The sequence below is a fragment of the Lutjanus erythropterus genome, chromosome 5 (genome assembly GCF_056507025.1).
Source record: "Lutjanus erythropterus isolate fLutEry1 chromosome 5, fLutEry1.hap2, whole genome shotgun sequence".
NCBI lineage: Eukaryota > Metazoa > Chordata > Actinopteri > Lutjaniformes > Lutjanidae > Lutjanus > Lutjanus erythropterus.
Window position 1 is genome coordinate 23,468,072 of NC_139321.1, and position 21,589 is coordinate 23,489,660.

The 21,589-nt window shown below is 40.8% G+C and overlaps 1 protein-coding gene across 1 annotated transcript; it reads right to left on the reverse strand.

The window, feature by feature from the left end:
* Window positions 1-495: 495 nt before the first annotated feature.
* adra2db (adrenergic, alpha-2D-, receptor b) lies at window positions 496-4,134 on the reverse strand. Its single transcript, XM_084719287.1, has one exon. It carries the CDS (start codon window positions 3,103-3,105, stop codon window positions 1,834-1,836), a length of 1,272 nt encoding a protein of 423 aa, XP_084575413.1. The 5' UTR covers window positions 3,106-4,134; the 3' UTR covers window positions 496-1,833.
* Between the last annotated feature and the right edge of the window lie 17,455 nt (window positions 4,135-21,589).

Genomic DNA, 21,589 nt, shown 5'->3' on the forward strand with positions numbered 1-21,589 from the left:
ACACTATATCCCAGATGCATCATGACCAGACCACAATATGGAAAGGGTGCTGTGCTTTATATATTTTTAACATAAACATTCAAAACTTCTTCCTGCTGTGAATTATTTCTATATATCTGGAGGAAGTTAGAGGAGAGTTGCAGTCATAATTCGCAGGACTTTTCCTCTGATGATAAAGCTTTATAAAGCAGAGGATTACAGCCTGAGGCTTGGCTCGTGGATATTAAGCTCTCTTATTGAACCAGAGAGATTTGATGCTGGATGAAAGTCCAGCTCTATACCTACAACGACTGTGTCCAGAGATGTTGGTTTTAAGATAGAGGATGCAGGACTGTATTTTGCTGGGGTCACGTGAGCATCCTTCCTCTCTGGCATGTTCAGGAATGTGACAATCAGTAAAAATCTCCTGGACTCTGCTTTTCTCGCCTTTCTCACCCCCTAGGGCTGCATAGTTAATCAGGATATTATCAAAATCGCGATATGGCCATGTGGAATATACAAATTGCAGAACCTTCAGTTTTAAAACATGACAAAACAGCAGTTTGGTGGGTCCATTACCATTACCATTAAAATATCCTCTGCTAACAGCAGTCTTTAAAATGGACTGTTAAACCAAACTCTAAAAGCAAGTGTTTTATGGTTGTGCCTTATTTTTTCCAGTAAAAACTTTAGTTACATCATCACTAAGACTCTTCTGATTTGCATCAATCTAAAGGTACAATTGATGCACATGTCATTTACACTTTATTTAGAACTTCATGTTTTTTCAGAAGTTGGGGGAGCTACTGTCAAAATAATTGCTTTTTTTTTTTTTTACCATATTATGCAGCCCTACCCTCCCATTACCATTGTATTTGTAAGATTTATAAAAATAGGAATTTTACAACACAATGAAAGTCATATTTGCTGGACAATATAACCCAGATCTGACCTCTGAACTCAGGTCGTACAGCAGAATTGTGGTGTCACAGGGTTTAAATATTTGCTGACAAAACACTGGGCTATTGTGAGTTATTGCAATGAAACACACAGATTTATCCAATAGATTTAGCACACTCAGGCCCCAGCTGGCCATTGTTCTGGTGTGAGGTGGTGTAATGGTGTGGAGGGGCTGCAAGATTAGACTCTTATGTAAGTCTGGGGGTTCACTGATAAGAAATGTCTGAGAGCCTCGCTGTAGCCAGCAAAGATAAGTGCATGTATCTGAATTACCTGTGATCATGCCAAACATTTCAACCATGCAATCATCTGCACTTGATGATCAACCTCCTTTAAATCATCTGTAGGATTTAATTAGATTTTTTTTTCATGACACACACTCTGAGGGAAGATTCCTCCCTCCATTCTCCCTATATTCATATCTTAGAGATGGTGGAGATTAATCTTCTATTTATCTCAACACAAAACACCCACTGTGAACCAGCCGCCAGCGCTGGAATCCAGCTGCATTCATGACTTCAATTCCACTCTGAAGTAGCTCCTTCCTCCTGCTTGCTGCAGCATAAAAGATTGATCCAATACAGGGATTTCTTATTCAAAGGTGCAGGTTTGCAGGACGCATTATACAGTGACCTACATATTACAACTTTATGTCTAATGATGAAATAACTGACTGTGTTTGACGCTTGCATCAAGTTTGAAAACACTGAAACACTGAAATTATTTTTCTTTTGTTTTGCTAAACTTGACATTTTATTCATAGACTTTTAACACAACACTGGATCATTTTTTTTCCGATATGAGTTACATTTAAATGATTTCAGGGAGGGGAAATAATGAGTTCTAATAGTTTAATTCCTTGTGTGAGTGAAGCGAAAACAGATTTGTCTGTGTTTATGTGCGTTTAGAAGTTCTGCAAATTATTTTCTTGAAGGATTTCCTGAAATCCCTGTTGAAAATAGTGTATATGATGGGGTTCACAGAACTGTTGCAGTAGCCAATCCAAAAGAAGAGGTTGAAAAGTGCGCCAGGAATGTAGCAGCTGTCTCTGCAGATGGCATGCAGGGTGTAAGTGAAGAAGAAAGGGAACCAGCACAACACAAACACCCCCATCACCACCGCAAGCACGAAGGTGAAACGTTTCTCTCGCATCTGGGCCACTTTGGTTTTGTTGGCCGCGGCCAGCTGTTGGCGCACAGCTGGATTCTTCTGCTCCGGGTAGAGCTGTGACGCCCGAGCTGAAGCCCAGGAGAGCCGGCAGTTCTGAGGAGGGCAGCAGTCCGACCCCTCCACCTTCCTCCGCTTGGTGAAGCGGTGATTGCGCGATTTGGTATCCGACGGACAGCAGCTCTCCTCCAGGTCGATGTCGTCCAGCTCCCCCTGCCTCTGCTGGTGGCTGCCGGAGCTCTGGCTGCTGGGACTCTCCAACTCGAAGCGGTCCTTCCTGACGAAGCAGGTCTCGGACTGAGAGGGCTGCCGCTCCAGACCGTTCTTGGCCACGAACACGGTGGAGGAGCGCTGCTTGGCCACCTTGTAGATCTTACAGTAAACCAGGATCATGATGAGACCCGGAGCGAAGAAGGACACCAGGCAGGAGGAGAGGATGTACCAGGTCTCATCGTTCAGCAGGCATTCCCGTTCGTCGTGTTTGGTCATGAGGAGAGGAGGGAAGGAGATGACAGCAGATATTACCCACACCACCGCGATCATCGACTTGATGCGTTTTGGTGTCCGCTTCAGGTTGTAGCTCACCGCTTTTGTCACGGACCAGTAGCGGTCCAGGCTGATGGCGCACAGGTGCACGATAGATGAGGTGCAGAACAACACGTCCAGAGACAGATAGAAGGCGCACCAAGTAGTCCCAAAGTACCAGTACCCCATCACCTCATTCGCGAGGGAGAAGGGGATGACCAGCGTGGCCACCAGGATGTCCGCTGAGGCCAGAGAGACCAGGAAAAGGTTCTGGGGCGCACGGAGAGCCCGGCTGGTCAGCACCGCTACAATCACCAACACGTTCCCGACAATAGTCACAGAAATGATCACAGTAACCACCAGGATGATGAGCGCAGTTGCTGCCTCCGTGTGTGGCAGAGCGAGCGGTGCGTCCGTGCTGTTCTCATCGTTAGAGACGTTTTCCGCCAACAGATTTAACTGGGTTAAATCCATTCTGGCTCAAGTTTGTCCTTTCGTATCATGTTTATTGTGTTGCACCCGTTTCCCTTCTAAAACAGCTCAGACTAACTCCTCTAACGCATGGAGGTACATTGTGCGTAACGCTCCTGGTCAACACAAACAGAGACCCTGCACAAATGTAGCTCCTCGCATGCCAAATCCATCACATCATCACAGGTCCAACAAATGGTCCCGACAGACACACAGAGCTCCGAAAATATCTGTGAGACGAACGGAGTCCACAGTGCACCAGTAAAGTTATTCCTTTGCTGTCAAATTGTCGTGCGTAAAAATGCTTCTCTGGCGTTTTGGAGAGCAGCAGCATCGCTTTGGAGACGCACACTGCTGGTGGAATGAATGCCCACACAGGAGTGAGGTGACATCACTCCGAGGACCAGCCCATCAGCCCCTCTCTAACTTAAAGAGGAGAAGGGGGGGTGTAGTGAGGGAGAGAGAGCGGGAGCATTGTTTAGACAGTTGGATTTGAGATGTCTTTGAAAGTGGAAGTGTTTTCCCGAGGCGAGCCCCTGGGCTTGTTGTGTTTGATTTCATACACCGACACTTTGTTGTTTTCTGTATTTTAATATTTAACTTTTCTCTGCATTACACGTCTCAGCATGTAAGGAGAGCAAGGAGGAAAAAACCGACTGGCTTGCGTTGTATTGCAGAACAAAATGTACCACTGCTGCTTTCCAGTGTAATCATTACAAATGATTATTTTTTTATTTTTAAAACGTCCCAATGCCCCTGACGGTGCTGTTTCGGGTGTCATGGCCATCAAGAGTCACTGATGGATGGAGATGGAGGACAAACAGCACAGCGGGAGGTTTCTCTGAACTTTATCAGCACTGCAGGGCTGCCAATTAGGAGGCCATAGTGTTCAAAGTAAAAAGGCTTTCATCATGCAACAGTGATTGATTGATGAAATTTGTGAAATTTAGTGATTCATTTTTCATGGGCTATAAAAAATCGTGCAGGAATTTTGTGGAATCAACTACTTTAAGGGACAGTTCACCCCAAAATCAAAAATATTTTCCTTTGTTTTTCCTTTTTTGTTCTTCTACACTTATTCCATAGAGTAACTCTTTTGATTGCAATGCAGTGACTTTTAGTGTTTCATTTCAAACAGCCTCTGTATATTGTATGAAGCATAACTGATGTTATGCTTCATACATGATTTGAGGCATTTTGAAGTCAACCAATTCTTTAATTTTTTGTGATTTAAATTTAATAAACAGAGTTGGTTCGGTTCTCTGTACACTGTAAAAAATCATGCATAAATTTAGTGGAATCAACAAATTTTCTCTCATTAACATAAATATACAAGTCTTATTTATTCAAGTGAATCAAATGTCTAATATTTATTTTCAGAGCACTTCAGAACTTATGAGCAGAGTTATTCTAACTTGAAGTCTTTTGACTTGAAATGATGAGTTGAATGAATGTACACTACAGAGTTCAATCAAGTCATTAAATTAAGTTTCTATGAAAACATGCCCAGTATTTAGCAGACTTCCCAGCACGCACTGTTTGAGAGCTAAAACTCTCCTGTGACCCTTCTTTTTTCATAGTTTGAAGAAAACACACATGATGAAATCTTGCTGTGTGTCTCTAAAACACAGCTGAGACTGTAGGTTCTTTGTGTGATAAAATGTAAAATGATATCCCACTTGTTTCTGATGTGTGTCAGTGTGACTGAAGAGTTGTTGGTTCAACTTAATATCTTGAGCTTATTGAACATATTTTGTCAAGTACAATTAAATTCAGATCAAGTATATTCGACTAAAAAAAATGTTTTGAATGTCAACTTGTCTTTTCAAATTCAATCACCCTAAAATTTTATGGCAGCCCAGACACAAAGTTAGAACAAATGCCCCCCTCTTTTTTCTATTCCTATGGCTCTTACATAATGCTTAAATATAAGCATTTCCCAAGACTTCCAGTAGGTTATATGGAAGTGTGAAGGAACAGTATCAGGTATATACTCAGTATAAGGTACATCTTTATGCATTTCCATTGTTCCAACACTGTAATCAGGAATTGTTCTGTGCAGGCACATGGAGGTGACCATAATACCTGCTACTGAGAGGCTTGCATCTCATTTCTCTGGACGTCTAGTTATATAACATGTATGCAGCAGCCAGAAGATATTTACCAGTCAGGAGTGATACAAAAAGACACACACACACACACACACTCACACACACAGCTAGTCAGGGGTCACTGTGAAATAAAAGTATCATATAAAATCACTGCTGAGCTCAACAGCAGACTGTAGCTCTGCTCACCAGATGCACTTCACTAATTTTTCATTAAAAAAATCTATTTGTAAAGCAAATGGCATCTGCTGGAGGCCTGTCACTCTGGGATTTGCAGTCCAGCTAAAGCTGTTCGATGGATCCCTGCATTAATGTTGGTGTATGTGTGCTGTGTGAACACGTGTTCATCCTTGAAAGTGAGTTGTCTGGAGGCTCAGCAGGAACATCTTTTAGTGGCTGCAATGAGACGAAACAGAGAGGTAGATTTGGAGGAGGAGGTGGAGGAGGATTTTGGACAGCCTATCTCGCTTCCCTCTCTGTTCCCTTGCTTCTTTCTCTTGCTATGATCTCACTCCCCGTGCAGGATGAATATAAAAAACAATGAAGATCATCTAAAGGGTGACTGTCACCATATATCAGTGCTGTGTAGACATTCCCTGAAGGCTCTACCTGCTGCATAAAAACAGAAAAAAACAATGACCTCAGTGACCAGCATCTTCCAACACAAACATGCTCTTTATACAAGCAGAAAAACAGAGTTTTGTTGTGTCTGACTGTAGGACCTGAGGGGGATCCAAGAAACAACATACAACTGTAATTAATACAAATGAGTTGTTGTGTTATTCAAGCCTACAATGGAAGATGCAATTACTCAAATTTCCTCTGTTTGATTGTATTTCTTTTTAACATTAAATGGATATTAAGCAGGGATGGATCGAGGGGAATATTCATGGGGTCTCAAGAGGATGGCATGGAGACTTTAAGGGGAGAAAATATACCAATTTAATTGCAAACAATCACATTATTAAAAATAATAAAGCCCCCAAATAAAAATATTTTAACTCAAAAGTATTACATTATTATGGCACATACACAAAGCCTTGAAACATTTAAAGGTGGCAATAAAAAACAAATTGTTTTAGTTTCAAATCTTCTAAAATTTTTCCAAATACATGTCCATTTTCACTGACGGTAATCCTAAAATGTGACGAGAACAGATCATTACATTGTATGTATTAGATTACAAGTACATCATTTATGCATATGACAAATGTGTAGACAATCTCAAATTTAAACCAAAGACTGGAGTTTTGTTAATAAATTTATCAGCTTTCTACAGAGGGAATATAATGAGGCAAACTGAGTTATTTTCATAACAGCTGCTGCTATTGAAAGGAAATGGCATAAACCCCAGGGGCCAGGAGTGGTGATCTCACTGGTTGTCATCAACATAAGAAGTCAGAGGTCACTTAGCATAAAATGTGATTAGAACAGATCATTAAATTAAATACTTGGCCATGCAGGCAGCTGCCTTCACTCACTCTTCAGAGTTAAATTTAAATCCAGCCACAACTTTTGATGACACCTGCCACCCTAGTTGCCAACCCTCTACATCCACCTCTGACATTAACAACTGTATAGTTTGATTTCAAAGCAGAGACCAGACCAGACAAAGACAAAAAAAAAAGTGAAATATACATAAAGTGGCTTTGTACTGTGTGACTGAAAATCTTTTAACTTTCACCACAGCTAAAACAGAAATTATGCAACATTTTTTGCTTGCAGTTGTTGACAAAATCAAATCAAAGCAACAACAAACTGTTCTGTCTGCTTTGTGCACTGGCTTCACTTTCTACACAAAACTTTGCAGACAAATGATGAAGAGATAAAGAACAAAATTGTCTCCACAATGTTGTTGTCTCATCCACAATTTGCTAAGAGTTTACAGTTACATAACACATTTTTAAAATATCTTTGAAACATGAAAGTCACTCTAGAAACCTTTCAGTATGCTTTGTATTGTGAGGTAATGCATTTACACACCCACACATCTTCCTTCATTTCATACACATCACAAAATATACATATGCATGTAGGAGCTGCACATGGACAATATATTTCAAAGAAAGAAAGAAATAGAGAAAAAAAATGCATGCAATTTTGACATTATCGCAAAAAACAATATTTTGTGATCTCAGGAAAATTAAATATGAAAAATAATTATGCACATGTTCCTCCCCGGCTTCCGTACTTTCTATTCTGAGTAAAACAACAATACCCAGCATCCTGTCACTTCGGATCCAGCTTCCTGTTATGATGCCGTCGTCACACCTAATGAGGGGTGGATATGCCGACATGCCCGTCCTGAGGTCCCCTGCCTCTGTCTGGCTAAAGGTTTTCCCACAAATGAAGAAATTACACAAATCAAATCCCTCATCAACCAATTAAGTTTCCAATTGAGAGTTGAAAACATCATTTAACAAACAAATCTCATCAGCTATTCAGCATGTTACATGTCTGACATCTTTGTGACACACATGACCCCTCTGTGACGCAAATGCCAGCTTCATTTAATGTAACATTTTAAAATATTAGAAGCGCTATGAAACCACAGACACATTGGGAGCCGCACGAATGTTTACCGAGTTACTTGAATGGCCTTAATCACGTCAACTCATCAATCATTAGATACGCACTGTGATTTGACAACTTGTCCCGCTGCCAGCAGGTCATGTTTTGAGTAATGTGGTTTTAGGATAATTGCTGCCCCCAGAAATTACTCATTAGCTTAGCAGTGATTATTAATATGCCTGCTGAACACCATTTCACTGTCATATCTCTTATTTGTGGATGCTTCTTAGCTCACCTAAAACCAAAAGTGTGTCATATACATCTAGGCTTGCAGGAGACTAACAAGACAGGTTGCCAGCTCTGCTTAGCCTTCATGGGCAGAGGCCTTCTAAAAATATGGTATGCTGACATGTGATGGTGCTGATAGCAGTGTTTACTGGCCATACAAGACTGTGTAGATACAAAGAAAAGATCTCTGAGAGGGCAGCCATATACAGGAGGGACTGATTGCTGTGTTTCTCTCGCTGCCTCAATCCTCTTACCTTCCTGTTTTCTTCTAAGGAGGCTGTTTAGGCTGGTTGTGAGCAGAACCCACTGCTGCGTTATGTAACCTTCCAGGAATAAATGGCCTGAGGTGGTGTGTGTGAAAACCTCATCTCAGGTTGCAGGTGATTTCTTATAGTAAACATTTTCTTCAGGGAATTCAACCTGCAGAAATTCAGCTGGGATAATTACTTACATACTATATATGTAGAATTATTTGTGTGTGTGTGTGTGTGTGTGTGTGTGTGTGTGTGTGTGTGTGTGTGTGTGTGTGTGTGTGTGTGTGTGTGTTACAGGATCCTTGGCTCTTGTGGATCTGTGTACTTGTGGGAGAAGCGTACAAGGGAGTGGGAGCGGACTCTTTGTGTTTGTGTCACAGCCACACTGTGATTCACATGTTCTTTTTTCAGAGATCGCACATCTCTCCACATCTCCCACCTTCTTCTAGTGTTGCTATTGCTGTCAGTAGGCCTGGCGGGTCTGGATAAATACATCACTGCTGACCTTTGTTGTGTCCCAAACAAACAAGATTTCCCTCAGATTTTTCCACAGGTTTAGACAAAACCGCACTGGAATTTAAGAGGGTGACTGGATTAATGAAGCCTTGAAGGTCACACATGTCAGCACGTCCCCTCAGTGGCGGACTCAGGCTGTCAGAGGGGTAGGGGCGAAAGACATAAAAAGGGCATCAGCTGTATGCAGTGGTCCACCAGCGTGCTGAGAGTCATGACCCATTTTTGTGACTTGAAGTACAGCAACTACTACAACTCTGCAATGAAAACACACAGGGAACTATTGCCTATTTACATTATGTTTTGCACACGAGCACTTTATCATGTTTTCTCTACTGGATGAACGCCTAGAGGGCACAGCATCACATTTTCTCCACTGGAAGGGCACTCTATTGGGTACTGCATCAAGTTTTGTTCACTGGAAAGGCACCAGAGGGCAATACATTGTGTTTCATTCACTAGAAGGGCACCCAAGAGGGTACTTCATCACATTATCATCACTTCGTCACGTCTTGAATGCTGGGCCACCCTGAAGGGCACTGGATCATGCTTTAACTCTCATGGGGGAATCGAATTTAGCACATTTGCAGTGGTTTTTGCATTCCCTTCACCTCGCATTATACTTCAGCTGCAGTTCGGGGTGGCTTTTTACCAAGGAAGTGGTTGAGGCTCATAGGGTATTAAACATATCAGCAATTGCTTAACTTAAACATTTTAAAACAATGTTGGCTCTTTTTAGTAACTTCAAATACTTAAATGATGTCATTTCTGTACGTCATTATGCCCTTGGATGCGTTTAAACCAGAACTGATCAACGTGTTTCATCAGCTGCTCTCTGAATTGGAATGAGGTAAAAAGAGCTTCATCTTTGATAGAGAGCTGTAATGGTTGTGTACACATTCAGCAGAGGAAGGCGCTTTTAAAATTCACTTCCAAGATCTGAGAGAATAGGCTTCCTGCAAAAACACTTCAGTGAATTAGATCCTTCACCTCGTATCAAGGGCAAGAACACATTTGTAGCTGGTTAAAAGTGGCTGATGCTCAGGATGTGTGGTGTGATTTGGTTAACTGCCTTGTCGACGGGTGGCCATGGCTCAGAAATAAGAAAGATAGATGTGGACTAAGAGGCAACAAAGTGAGCCATAAGCAAATCAAGCCTTATTTAGTTTTATTTAGTCTTAGCTACTCTGTAAGGTATAGCAAAGTCCTTATGGTGTGTGATGACTCACAAAACATTATGATTTAGTCATTTTGATTTACTATTAAATATGAATTATCAGATGATGTAGAATAGAGGCAAGTCGGTTTGTGAATGTTCTACTTATGTGATTAACTTAATTTTTTAGATTGGGTATTTTTACGCTGAGAATGAGATCAAAAGAAGCTGTAATTACACATGAAAGAACATAATTGTTTGATGAATGGTAAATCAATGAAAAACGCTGGTGTTCTTAAGCATAAAAAGTAGTATTGGACCCGAGGATGGGGCACAAAAACAGTTGTGTACTTTGTCAGGAATCTGGTCATGAATGAAGTGTAATTAAGTATAAGAAGACAACTCAGCGGATCAACACTGTACAACAACAACAACACAACTGTCAGTAGCACCACTACCATATGGCTGTTAGAAAGCCACTACTCTAATTTGTCTCACAGGCATGGCAAGTCAAACACCCTGTCACAACACTTAATGCTAACACAGGGGTTTTCAAAACTTTGATGACTGCTAATTTAGGGAGTCATCATATATTAGAGAGCCGTGCAATAAAATCCAAGAACTTTTCCAAGGATTTGTGATTATTTGATTTCATAATGACATCTGACATTAAGTTCCTCAAGCACCAAATACACCTGTTTTGCAAATATTACTTTATCTGTCCTCCAAGGTCGGATTAAGTAAGAGTTGATCCATTTTTCCAGAAACCTCCTTTTCTCCTCAACCATACAGCATTTTTTCATCTTACTTCCAGATTAAACTGCTGAGTTGTCCACTGAAATACATCACTAGCATTGTGTGTAATGTGTGTAATGTGTAATCCCTGCAACACAGTTAAATTGACACTAATTTCCATACATAATGTAGCTTTCTACAGGTTGTCCTTCCTTACCTGACAGACACTTGTTAGGGGAGCACAAGTACTGTACTAAATGTGGGCTATTGAAAGTAGAGCCTAATATTGGCCTATCACAGCTATATCAGCCTAAATAGGGATGGGCCTATATGTTGTCTGATGTGTCTATATGATTGTTTTTATTGATTGGTATTGGCCTTTTATATAGTTATTTATGGTTATAAAAAATACTGGGGAAAGTTTATTGTTTCCCTGATATATTGGCATCAGCCCCAAAAATCCAGTATTGGTCAGGCCCTAATTGAAAGTGTAAAGTAGAATTGTATTGAAAGGGTATGTTTAAAACAGTACATGGATTTCATGTCATATTTAGGGGCCGCACCAAATATTTCTGAGGGTGGTCACTGACCCGCGGGCTGCATTTTGAGAACCCCTAAACTAATGCAGTTTTGTTTGTGATCTGATTCAACAGGGAGCAGAGAGATCATAAAAAGATGTATTCTTATTTGTCACATTAGTAGTGTGGCTTTACAGATGGCTATGTGGGTTCACCCACTCAGTCCAGACTGTAATATTTCAACAGCAATGACAATACTATAAGTTACTATAAGTTGTACTTAATGTTTAGTGCTAATTTGATCCCTGCAATGTGTAAGCCTGGAAGGGATCATGCAATTGCATGTGTGTGTGTGTGTGTGTGTGTGTGTGTGTGTGTGTGTGTGTGTGTGTGTGTGTGTGTGTGTGTGTGTTACTATTGGACCAACAGCCCTTATGTTTTTTATGTACATGCATGACTGTATGCTGAAGGACCAATATGATTCACAATTTTGTTTGGGTCATCCCATTCTTGTGAACGCAATGCCTCAAGAAGTTTGCACAAATGTCCACTTGAACTCATGGATAAAAATATTATAATTTGGTGGTCAAACATCAAAGTCACTGTGACCTCATGTCTGTCCTCTTCTCATGAAGGTGATATGTTGGGAGCGGTTGGAGGGAATTTCTAAACTTAACCTTGGTACAAGCAGTAGTGGTTGCATTGCAGTAGGTGCTTCACCAGAAGTTGCCTGGCTGAGATCTGCACTCGACTGAGTGCACTCTTCTAGTTTGCTAATGTTAGCATGTTAAACTAAGATGATGAACATGGTTATACACTCTAAACATCAGCATATTGACATTTCCAGGTAGAGCTTGTCAGCATGCTGATGTTAGCATTTGGCACAGAGCTGCCAGCATGGCTGTAGACTCTCTTTGTCTTTCTGTAAAAGCCTTCACACTTGTGACTCTATGACTGAGAGAAAGTTTTCTAACACCAGTTGGGTGACTTTGAATGAGGACGTGGTTTTCACAGTCCCTGTTCTCAAGTGGCAGCAGTGAAAATGAAGCAATTTACCTCAAAACTATTGTAGTTAACTCTTAATCTCCACAATTTGACACTTTTTTTTTACTCTGCCTTGAACGCACCCCAGCTTTTGAAAGTAACCTGTTAGTATTCTAGGTATCCCTCTGCATCCTGTCAATAGGCCAAGTGCTCATTAGAGCATTCATTCTGAATTTGACTTTGGCCCTGTTCCCTGTTATTTTTGCGTCAGCCTGCAGAGTGCAATTGTGCCTTTTCATTATCGCAGAAAACATCTCTGTTTATTAACCATGAGCATTTTTGTTGGCACACAGTGCTGCTCTCTCGGATGCTGCACATTATTTACAGGAATAAAAAAAACCCTGAAGAATGGAAAAGAGGACCATTTCTGGTCTTTTTATCTTTAGTTTTTATCATGATTGATTCAATCGTGTGTTTTTCCCATTAGTTGAAAATCAGTTTCTATATAAAACCTCCCAAAGATCACAGATTAAAGCCACAAGACAAACTTTTATTGCAAACAGTACATATAAAAGAAAATAATGGACTGCCTTTTTATTTCATAGACTAAGATCCAGGCTTTTATGTCAACTATACTTTTATTGTATCAAGAATCTTTAAAGAAATTTTTTATAGATCAGATGTATTGTTTAACCAAGGTTTCCACTCAGACATCCATGAAATGAATTCTGTGCTATAAAAACTTTTTCTTATTTTCTTACATCTACATTTCTCAGAAGTACTTTATTCAAGCAACTACAAGAGACCAAGATGAATCTCCATACCTAAGAGAGGCACTATAACATAATAAGGCATCTTAAAAATCACGATACACTCCTTATTCCTGTGGTGTTTACAAAATGGGGGACACCAAAATATCTGTCCAGTCTCCTGACATTGTATTCATTCATAGTTCACAGCTACAGTATATAGCTGTCCAGTGTTATGACAGCCATCAGTGTTCGGGGTATTGACTGTAAAGGTCTGGGGTTACAGATTGCAGAGTGAGTCATCGGGCTCTGGTCCACCATCAGCCTCTGCTGTCTCTGGACTTGGCACGCTCTGCCAGTCAAATGAACCTTGTTAGGGTCCTCAGCCGGCGAAAAAAAAGAGCAGGTGACTGACACAGTTCTGAATTCGATGCCAATGTGAAGCATGTTGTGTGGCAGGCATGGTCTAAACAGCTTAAGGGCATGACATGGATGTGGACAGCAAACAAAAATGTAAGGAGGTGATGGTTGGATACTTTTCAGGCAGTGTTCTTGTTTTACCCATCCCTGTCTAACTTTGTCAGACCTGTATCTCTCGCTGTCTCTTTCCAGTTCCTGTGTTGACAGCTGACACCTATAGGGTCTGTAAGCTGTTGTTTCACTTAAGCTCTCTATCTTCTGCTACCTGTCGCTCTCTTGCCTCTTGTCACGTCGCATTTCCATGAGTGGAAACTCTCTGCCCTTACCATCTGGTGGACTGATTTTTTTTTGGGATGCTCAGCCCTTTTGCTTGCCATGCTGCTATGTATGGCAATGAACCTGTGGCTCTACTGCTCATGTCCCATCCTCCATAATCACCACAGGAATGCACTACCCACCAGCATCCGTGTCCAAAAACTACTGTGACCCTGGCAAAACAAGCATCACCGTCATCTCATGTGAAAGAAATGGATTTTGCATCTTGATTAGAACCACAAGTATGAGTCATGAGTACATCCAATTACATGACTACATCCATTTTGCGACTTGATACTTACTCCCCACTGCAATTCAGAGGGAAATATTGACAAATATGGTTACTAGTTACTGTTCACATTAAGATTTTACATTTTAAAAAACAATAATAGTCTTCTATTGACATGGTTTGGGGTTTTTATTTTGGTTTTATGTTGAAGTTCTGTTTTTATCTCTTGTTTGTGCTGTTTTACCACCTATCTTTTTCCCTTCATTTTTGAGTACAGATTGTTTTCACCTGCCCCTGGTTACCTTCTCTCTGTATTTAGTCTTGTGTCTTGCCCTTCTTAGTTGCTAGTTTATCTTCAGTCAAGCATCCAGCCCCAGTATTTTTCAGGGTTTTGGAGTTCTGTTTAGTTTGTTGGACTTTGTCTGTTTTGTGGTATTTGGATTTCCTGACTGCCGCTTTGGAATTTTTGTTTGCCTTTTGGACTGTTTTCTGATTTGGATCTGTTCCTCCCTGACCAAAGTGGAATCCTTTTGTGATTGATTCATTTGTTATTAAATCATTTTGAACTTCACCAGTCCAATCTGCTCTCTGTCCTTGGGTCTGAATTTCTGATTACCTTGCTTGACACCATGCCAGGACTAACTGACCAGCCATGGATCCAGCAGAGACTTTCCAGCTACCTGCTTTTGAGCCCCTTATTCATCTCAGTGACCCTGATGGTGGCTCTATGATCATTTTTTTTCTGTCTGTCCACAAGGAGTACCCAGCTTTAGCCACATGACTGATGGCAGTTTGCTGGGAGTCTTTCAAGTCTGAGGCTACATTCTCAGTGTTCCCCCAAAATCATCCAGCTGCTAAGCATGCTAGCCTCCAGCTGCTGCAGCTCCTGCTCGCTCCAAGCCTGCATCTCTGCCAGTTTTCTTCCATCTTGTTAACTTTCAGCCTTCACCCCAACCTGCTAGCTTCCTGTCTGCACCTCCGCTTGCTAGCATCCAGCCCTTTGCCTCCAATTGGCTTCCCAGTTTGCTAGCAATTAGCCCTCAACGTGGCCTGCACTCCAGTCAATTAGGCTCAGATTTGTGAACCTGCAGCATACCATATCCATAACCATATATAACCATATCATCTAGCTCTCTGGTCTCCTTCCTGTTAGACCTTGCTCTAGAGTCAGGCAATACTCACACAACAAGCTTCCAGCCACTTGACCAATGGGCTAGCACAGAGCCAGCCAGTTCCCTTCCTGGTCCTGTCCTGGAGCCACCATTTTAAAACCCTTTGAGAAAGAAATGTGGCCGTTGCCGATGTGTGGTTGTGGTTCTCAGCTGCCACATGTCACAGAGACTCAGCTACCCAGTGCCTCACAGCTTCCCAGCACCATGGAGGCGCCACTGCTCAGTGACATGAGGGTATCACTACCCAGTACCCCGGGTAATGAAGAGAGCTTCTGGACCAGCGAATGTCTCTCCAGTCCCCTGGTTGGCTGATGCCAAGACAACATCTGAGTCACCCAAGTCTCTGGGTTGGCCAAAACCATGCCTGTTCATGAGTCAGCCTGCAGCTCACTTGCTTCTGGTTCGCAGACAGTGGTCCAGTGGACACCTGTTCCAGTCTCAAGTCTTTGGTCTCGCCAATGCCAGTTCAGGCTGGGCCACAGCCATCCCCAGTTCCAGTCTTAGCTCAGCTGCAGCCATCTCCAGCTCCAACTGTGCTGTAGCCATCTCCTGTTTCAACTGATGCTGCAGCCATCTCCTGGTCCTGAGCTGCAGAAGTCACTCATTCCTGAACCTCCTCCATATCCCTATTCTGGGCTAGTGCAGTCCTCAGTTCCCAGTCTGCTGCAGTCATCTTTTGTTTGTGCCAAGCTGCAGTGGTCACCAGTGTAGTCCCCTTTACCCGTCCACTGATCCTGAGCTGCAGGAGTCTTCAGTGCCTGTGCTGCCTCAGCCTCCTGTTTCTCAGGCTCAACTGACTGGACTCTACGTCCCCAGCCTCCTCCTCATTAAAAAACATATGATAAGCTTCTGTTGTCATGTTCTGAGGTTTTCCTCTTTTTTCTGTTGCTTTACTGCCTGTCTTTTGCCCTCCTTGATTGTGGCTTATTTTCACGCAATCCTGATAAACTTCACTCTGTTTTTAGTCTTTTGTCTTTTCCTCTTCAATCAAGCATCCAGCCCCTGTGTTTTTCTGTTTTCTTTTGGAGTTTTGTTTACTTTGTCGGCCTTTATGGTCTTTTAGATTTCCTACCTGCCTTTCCTACCAACCTTTATTGATTTGTGACCACTTAAAAAAAGTTGTGGCTCCTTGTCATCTTTCAGATGTCTATGAGTTCCACCAGCGATTTCCCCTATAAAACCTCTCAGATGGTTTCACTTAAAGGACAGCTCAATATTTATATTTTTTCAGGTTTTGTGTCATTCTGTAACTTAGTGTTTCTAATGTATTCAAATCCAAACATTCAAATGTTGGGGTAATGTACATATGTGTTAGCGTCAAAATGCTATTTTCCCAAGCCCTTTTAGAGGCGTTTCCCCACATGACCACACGAAGGGGAGGGTACCTATGTCACTGCTTTTTACTAAAGTTTGAGTGGGAATTTTCATTTTAAAAACCCTGAAAAGAACGCCGGTGGAGTTGCCCTTTAAATAACTTCTAAAGGAACAAAAATCTCATGACCCGAATCCTAAAACAGGAATCACTGGTAAAATGCTTAAACTTTGAGGCATAAGTTTTAAGTCAAATGACAGTCAAATAATGTAATACATCAGTCACAGGGGCCACTTTTCTGTGGAACACAGACTTTTACTTTGATATCTTCAGTATATAGCTAATAATATACTGGGCACTTCATCCACAGCTGTTAAACACCGCCTACCTGTTTTCTTTTTCATTCCAATTTGTCTGATATTTTTGAATATAAGTATTATGACCTAGCCATCAATCATGCAGTTTGACACATTATTGCTCCCTTGAAAACTACTGTAACTTTGTCCCTACAATGCGCAACTTTGGTATTTGTTTATAGCTTTGTAGAGCTATGCAAATGGAAGATTTGTCAAGTAGTCTGTCTCGAGGTATTAATAACTGACTCAAACAATTAAGACAGTGTTTTTCAGAACACAGCATTTTCCCCCAGAAGATATTTGCTCTCTATGTTTTTTAAAGTGTTATTCATTCTCTGCTAAATAGGATTTGACAGCAGATGTGACCTTTGACCTACTGCAGAGTGTTAGCTAACTCCTCTGTCACCTTTGTCACAGTCTGGGACAGGAAGGGATAAACACAGTTGTCTCTAAGTCATTGTCTGCTCCTCAGTTCACACATATAGCTGTCTTACTTAGTTCCTCTCTCTTCTTGCTTTATCCCCTGTGTGAGACTGAACCTACTTGTCCTCATGCTGACTGATGAATCTATTGCTGTTATCTAGCTTTTCTTCTCAGGCACGTTGTTGAACAATGGTATTTTTGTACCTTATGATATTTCCCAGGTAAAAGTTTGCACTCCAAGTTTTTATCACATTTCTTTTACATGCTTCGGTGAAATAAAGTATGCATGCCTCTATGTGCAAAGTCAGTTTTATGCCTTGAGGCATGAACTCAATTCCTCAACAGATTCTGTTCTTTAAAAATGTCTGGAACTAAGATAAGACTTATTTTCGAAACTCTTGAAAATAAACTTTGTGAGGTTATGATCGTTTTCACTGCAATACTTATGATGGATAATAACTGCACACCATGCATGGCTGCCTGTCTCAGGTGAGTGTCCTTGTGGGCCTCCATGTCCTTTGAGAATCTCATCTGATACAGCCCAAAGCAAAAGAAAGTAGGAACATATTATTTATTTTCTTTTCTGTTATTAATGTGCTTTAAGGAATATTTTCAGATAGAGTGGATTTAAGTTGAGGGACACGTGTTGTGTCCGTCAGCTGATAAAGACTGAAACATCACCAGCCTCAGGGTTTTGTTTATTGGCAATATATAGTACGTGCAGTGTCATAAGTGGAGTTAACCACAGTCAGACTAAGTCTTATGGGTCTGTCCTTCACAGTTGACTCGGCAAGAGAAAGTCAAGCCAAACAAAAGATGATACATGGAAAACTCAAGTGAGTTTTGGGAAATAAACTTGATAACCCTCTCACATCTGTTTGTAGACAGATACAGCCAGGAGAAGTCTAGTTTAACCTCACACAAAAAATGGTAAAAGGAGCAAGAAACAGCCCAAAGATACCAAAATTCACCAGGGTGAAGGAGGGGCCATTCTTATCTCTCTCTCTCTCAAATCTGAACATGCAAATTTTGGTTGAAGTGTGTATGTTTTAGTGTCAAAAGGGTTTCGGCATTAATGGCGCCTTTACAGATGTGCAACTTTCCCATGCCATGGGGAGTAGTACACTGATTTTGCACTGGTAACAATTTGGATGGTCCTTCTCCTCCTTAGCCCCAAAGAACAGGATGTCAATGACTTCCAAAAACAATTTGAAATGTGGACTTTTCACACTACAGCATACAGGAATATTTTTGGGGCATTTTTGCCTTTATTTGACAGATACCACTACATACTTCTCCACTTTGCATCAAGTCAGCATCTGGATATTGTAGATATATTGCTTTCACTTTAAAACTTTAAGGGATATTATGGATTGTGCCCAATCATGATACTATCACCTTATCAATCAATCTGTTTACCTGCGAAAGGTTTCAAACAGGTGTCCTTTGAGCATTACACGTCTTTTTCGGTCTTTTGTTCTCCATGTCCAGTCTTTTTTTGGAACATGTTGCAGGAATAAAATTCAAACCAAAAAAGTTTATCAGTTTGAACATTAAATATTTTGACTATCTGGGGGGTTGTATGCAGGACTATTCCTACAACAGTTATGTCTTGGGTTCCTGTTGTCACTTTAAGTTTACCAGAATTCATGGGAGACAAACGAGTCACTGCACCCATCCAACACGCACAACCTCCCAAAAAAACCCACAAATTGTTATTTTCTAATTTTGTTCCTATCAAGTCAGTTCAGAAAAGCTAGCAGTGCTTTATTAATACATATAGACAATAGCACTAGTCAGACAGAGGGCAGATATTACAATCTTACCTAGTCAATTTAATTCCAGATAATGAATTTTACTTTCTCAACCTCCTTTAAAAAGAGCAGTTTTGTATTTTCAGTCCAGTGCTATTCACAGATCTCCTCAAACATATCCATCTAAAGCCAGCTGGCCTCGTATCAGACATCACTGGTTCCCAATGCAACAAACTACTAATGACTACAGACATGCTTTTGTTCACCTTTTAAAACAGGAAACCGCATGCTCTGTTGCTGATAAAGTATTTCATCCTTAATCTGTGTCCATGTATGGGCAGCAGACTGAGAGGAGGTTCATCTGGGATTTCAAACATCTCCAGACCTCTCCCTCACTGTCTAATTGAACTTGGACCACCTTTTCCAGCTGAATTAGGTTTGACATTGTAGCAATATTTGTGTTCTCAGAACTAATGAACTGTGTGCAATAATGTGGACTGACTGACAATAAAGATTTGGCATTAACCACTGTTGTGTGGATGACATTACTACCCATATAATAACTTTTACCAGCCAATTTTTAAAACTGAAGAAAAATGTGTGCTCCAGAACTGATAGCATTGTGGCACTGAGTCCAAAAGGTAAAGATGATTTCCAAGGCACAAAAGACACCAGTGGGCACGGACTTAAAGACATATACACATATACCTGCAGGTCCATTGAACACACACACACACACGCACACACGCACACACACTATTTCTTTCTCTCCACAACCATCATAATAAAGTCCTCACATTGCTGAATAGGTGTCAGGAGGTTGTGTATGTCTGGTAATGATGACTCATCCTGCCTGATATTCCTCACAGGGTGTAATGGTTGGAAGCATCTGAGGTTAATAGCTCCTTTCATCCAATTACATGAGAATGCAGTACCAAAATTTACATTTCTTTGAAAAACAAGCACAAGTTACAGAATAATGCTCTCTCTTTCCCTGGAATGTCTCTTGTCCACAACACGCACATTTAAAAACAAACAGAATTCTCTTTTGCAGAGATATTGGGCTTTACAAGATGAAAATGACTATAAACAAGGCTGTAAACGGACAACAGTTTAGTGTGCATATTAAGCACTGTGTTTATCACAGTTACAGTTTTCTTATCAACTCAACACACTAGTATGTGTAAATGTGTTACAGCTCCCCATCAAAAGGAAGCAGCTTTTCATGACGGCACACACCATTAAAAAACACTGAAAGCTCCCATCTATAACAGGAAAGTAAGCTTGAAATAACATGTAGCATGAGGTTTAATGTGTCATCTGTGGATAGCATACAAATATAGAAATGCATTACATCTGTTTCCTGCAGCCTGGTCGACCCGGACACTGTGTTTATATCATTATAGCACAAGGGTTTGTGAGACACTGGGTGTTTTTTTCAGTTTTCATGTCCAGTTGGTTTCAGACGTGCGTCCCCAGGGATCAGAGAAATAAGAGGAAAACAGAGTAAGGATTAGGGCTCGAGTATATGTTTGGATGACATGTCTCATTTCATATCATCACAGAAGCACAGCAGAAAGCGCCCTTGCAAACAAGTAAATGGAAGAAAAATACATTTTCAGAGGCCAGAAACTCCAAAGGAGAATAAGTCCAAATAAAAACTCATCTGATCTTCTTACTCTGAGCTTTAAGTAGTCATGTTAACAGTTCACATATAGGAAAAGAAGAAGAATACACATATGCTTGCTCTAAATAATTCTGAGTGTGGACATGTATGGCAAATTTCAAAATCTTTTCCACAACATGAGTGCACTCCAGTGGTGATGTGTGAGACTGCACAATTTCACAAAACTGGCTGTAGACGGGGAGATTTGATGTTATTTATTACAGCAAATTAGGTTTATGGAATATATGAAATGCGTGATAGTGCCTTAATGTGCTTGACTTGGCTTTACATGGGTAAACACTTTACTTAGCCAGTGACTACTGTGACTGGTATGAAACCACACCAACAGTTCCAGGTGTTTCTGTTTGCTTTAGGTAATGCAAAGCTGTTTTTGGTCTCTTCGTGACAGTAACAAGTTTAATTCTTTTCAGAGACAAACAAAAAGAACAAAAAAAACAAAAAAAACAAAACAAAACGAACTAAACAAAATACAAATATTTAAGGAGATCGTTTAAAGCTTTTCATGTTGAGCCACCATGACGGCTTTTTTCCCCCAATAAATATCTACCTTTATTAATGACACACCTAGGCTCAGGTGGTATAAAGGTAGTATGGCGTACCAGATATTAAGAAATCCTGATGGTATGATTTTCAATAAGAGTTGGGCGATATGTTTCAATTTTTCCGAACAACCATTGTCAGCCCATCAATCAGCGTTTGATGACATCCTTGCTCCTTGAGAGCACGCTGCAGAGCAGAACTGTCACTCTGTAGACCACTGCATTATCAAAATAAAATGAGAAATATTACCCCGAAAACCAGCCGAAAAACGCAACTGGTGATGAATTCAGCCCATCGTCGATATAAAATATATTCATCCAGTCGCTTAACCCTATTTTCAATACCTAGCTAACATAGTTTTCATAAGAAGATGAAATATGGTGTCTTGTGATTAAGTTACAGGACTAATAAGTTAAAAAATGTCTCTGTTGGATTCAGTTCAGATGATAAAAGTAAGCTAACA

Bases quoted from the DNA above. Each gene is read 5' to 3' on its own strand.
- adra2db (XM_084719287.1), bottom strand. From the start codon at position 3,105: ATGGATTTAACCCAGTTAAATCTGTTGGCGGAAAACGTCTCTAACGAT.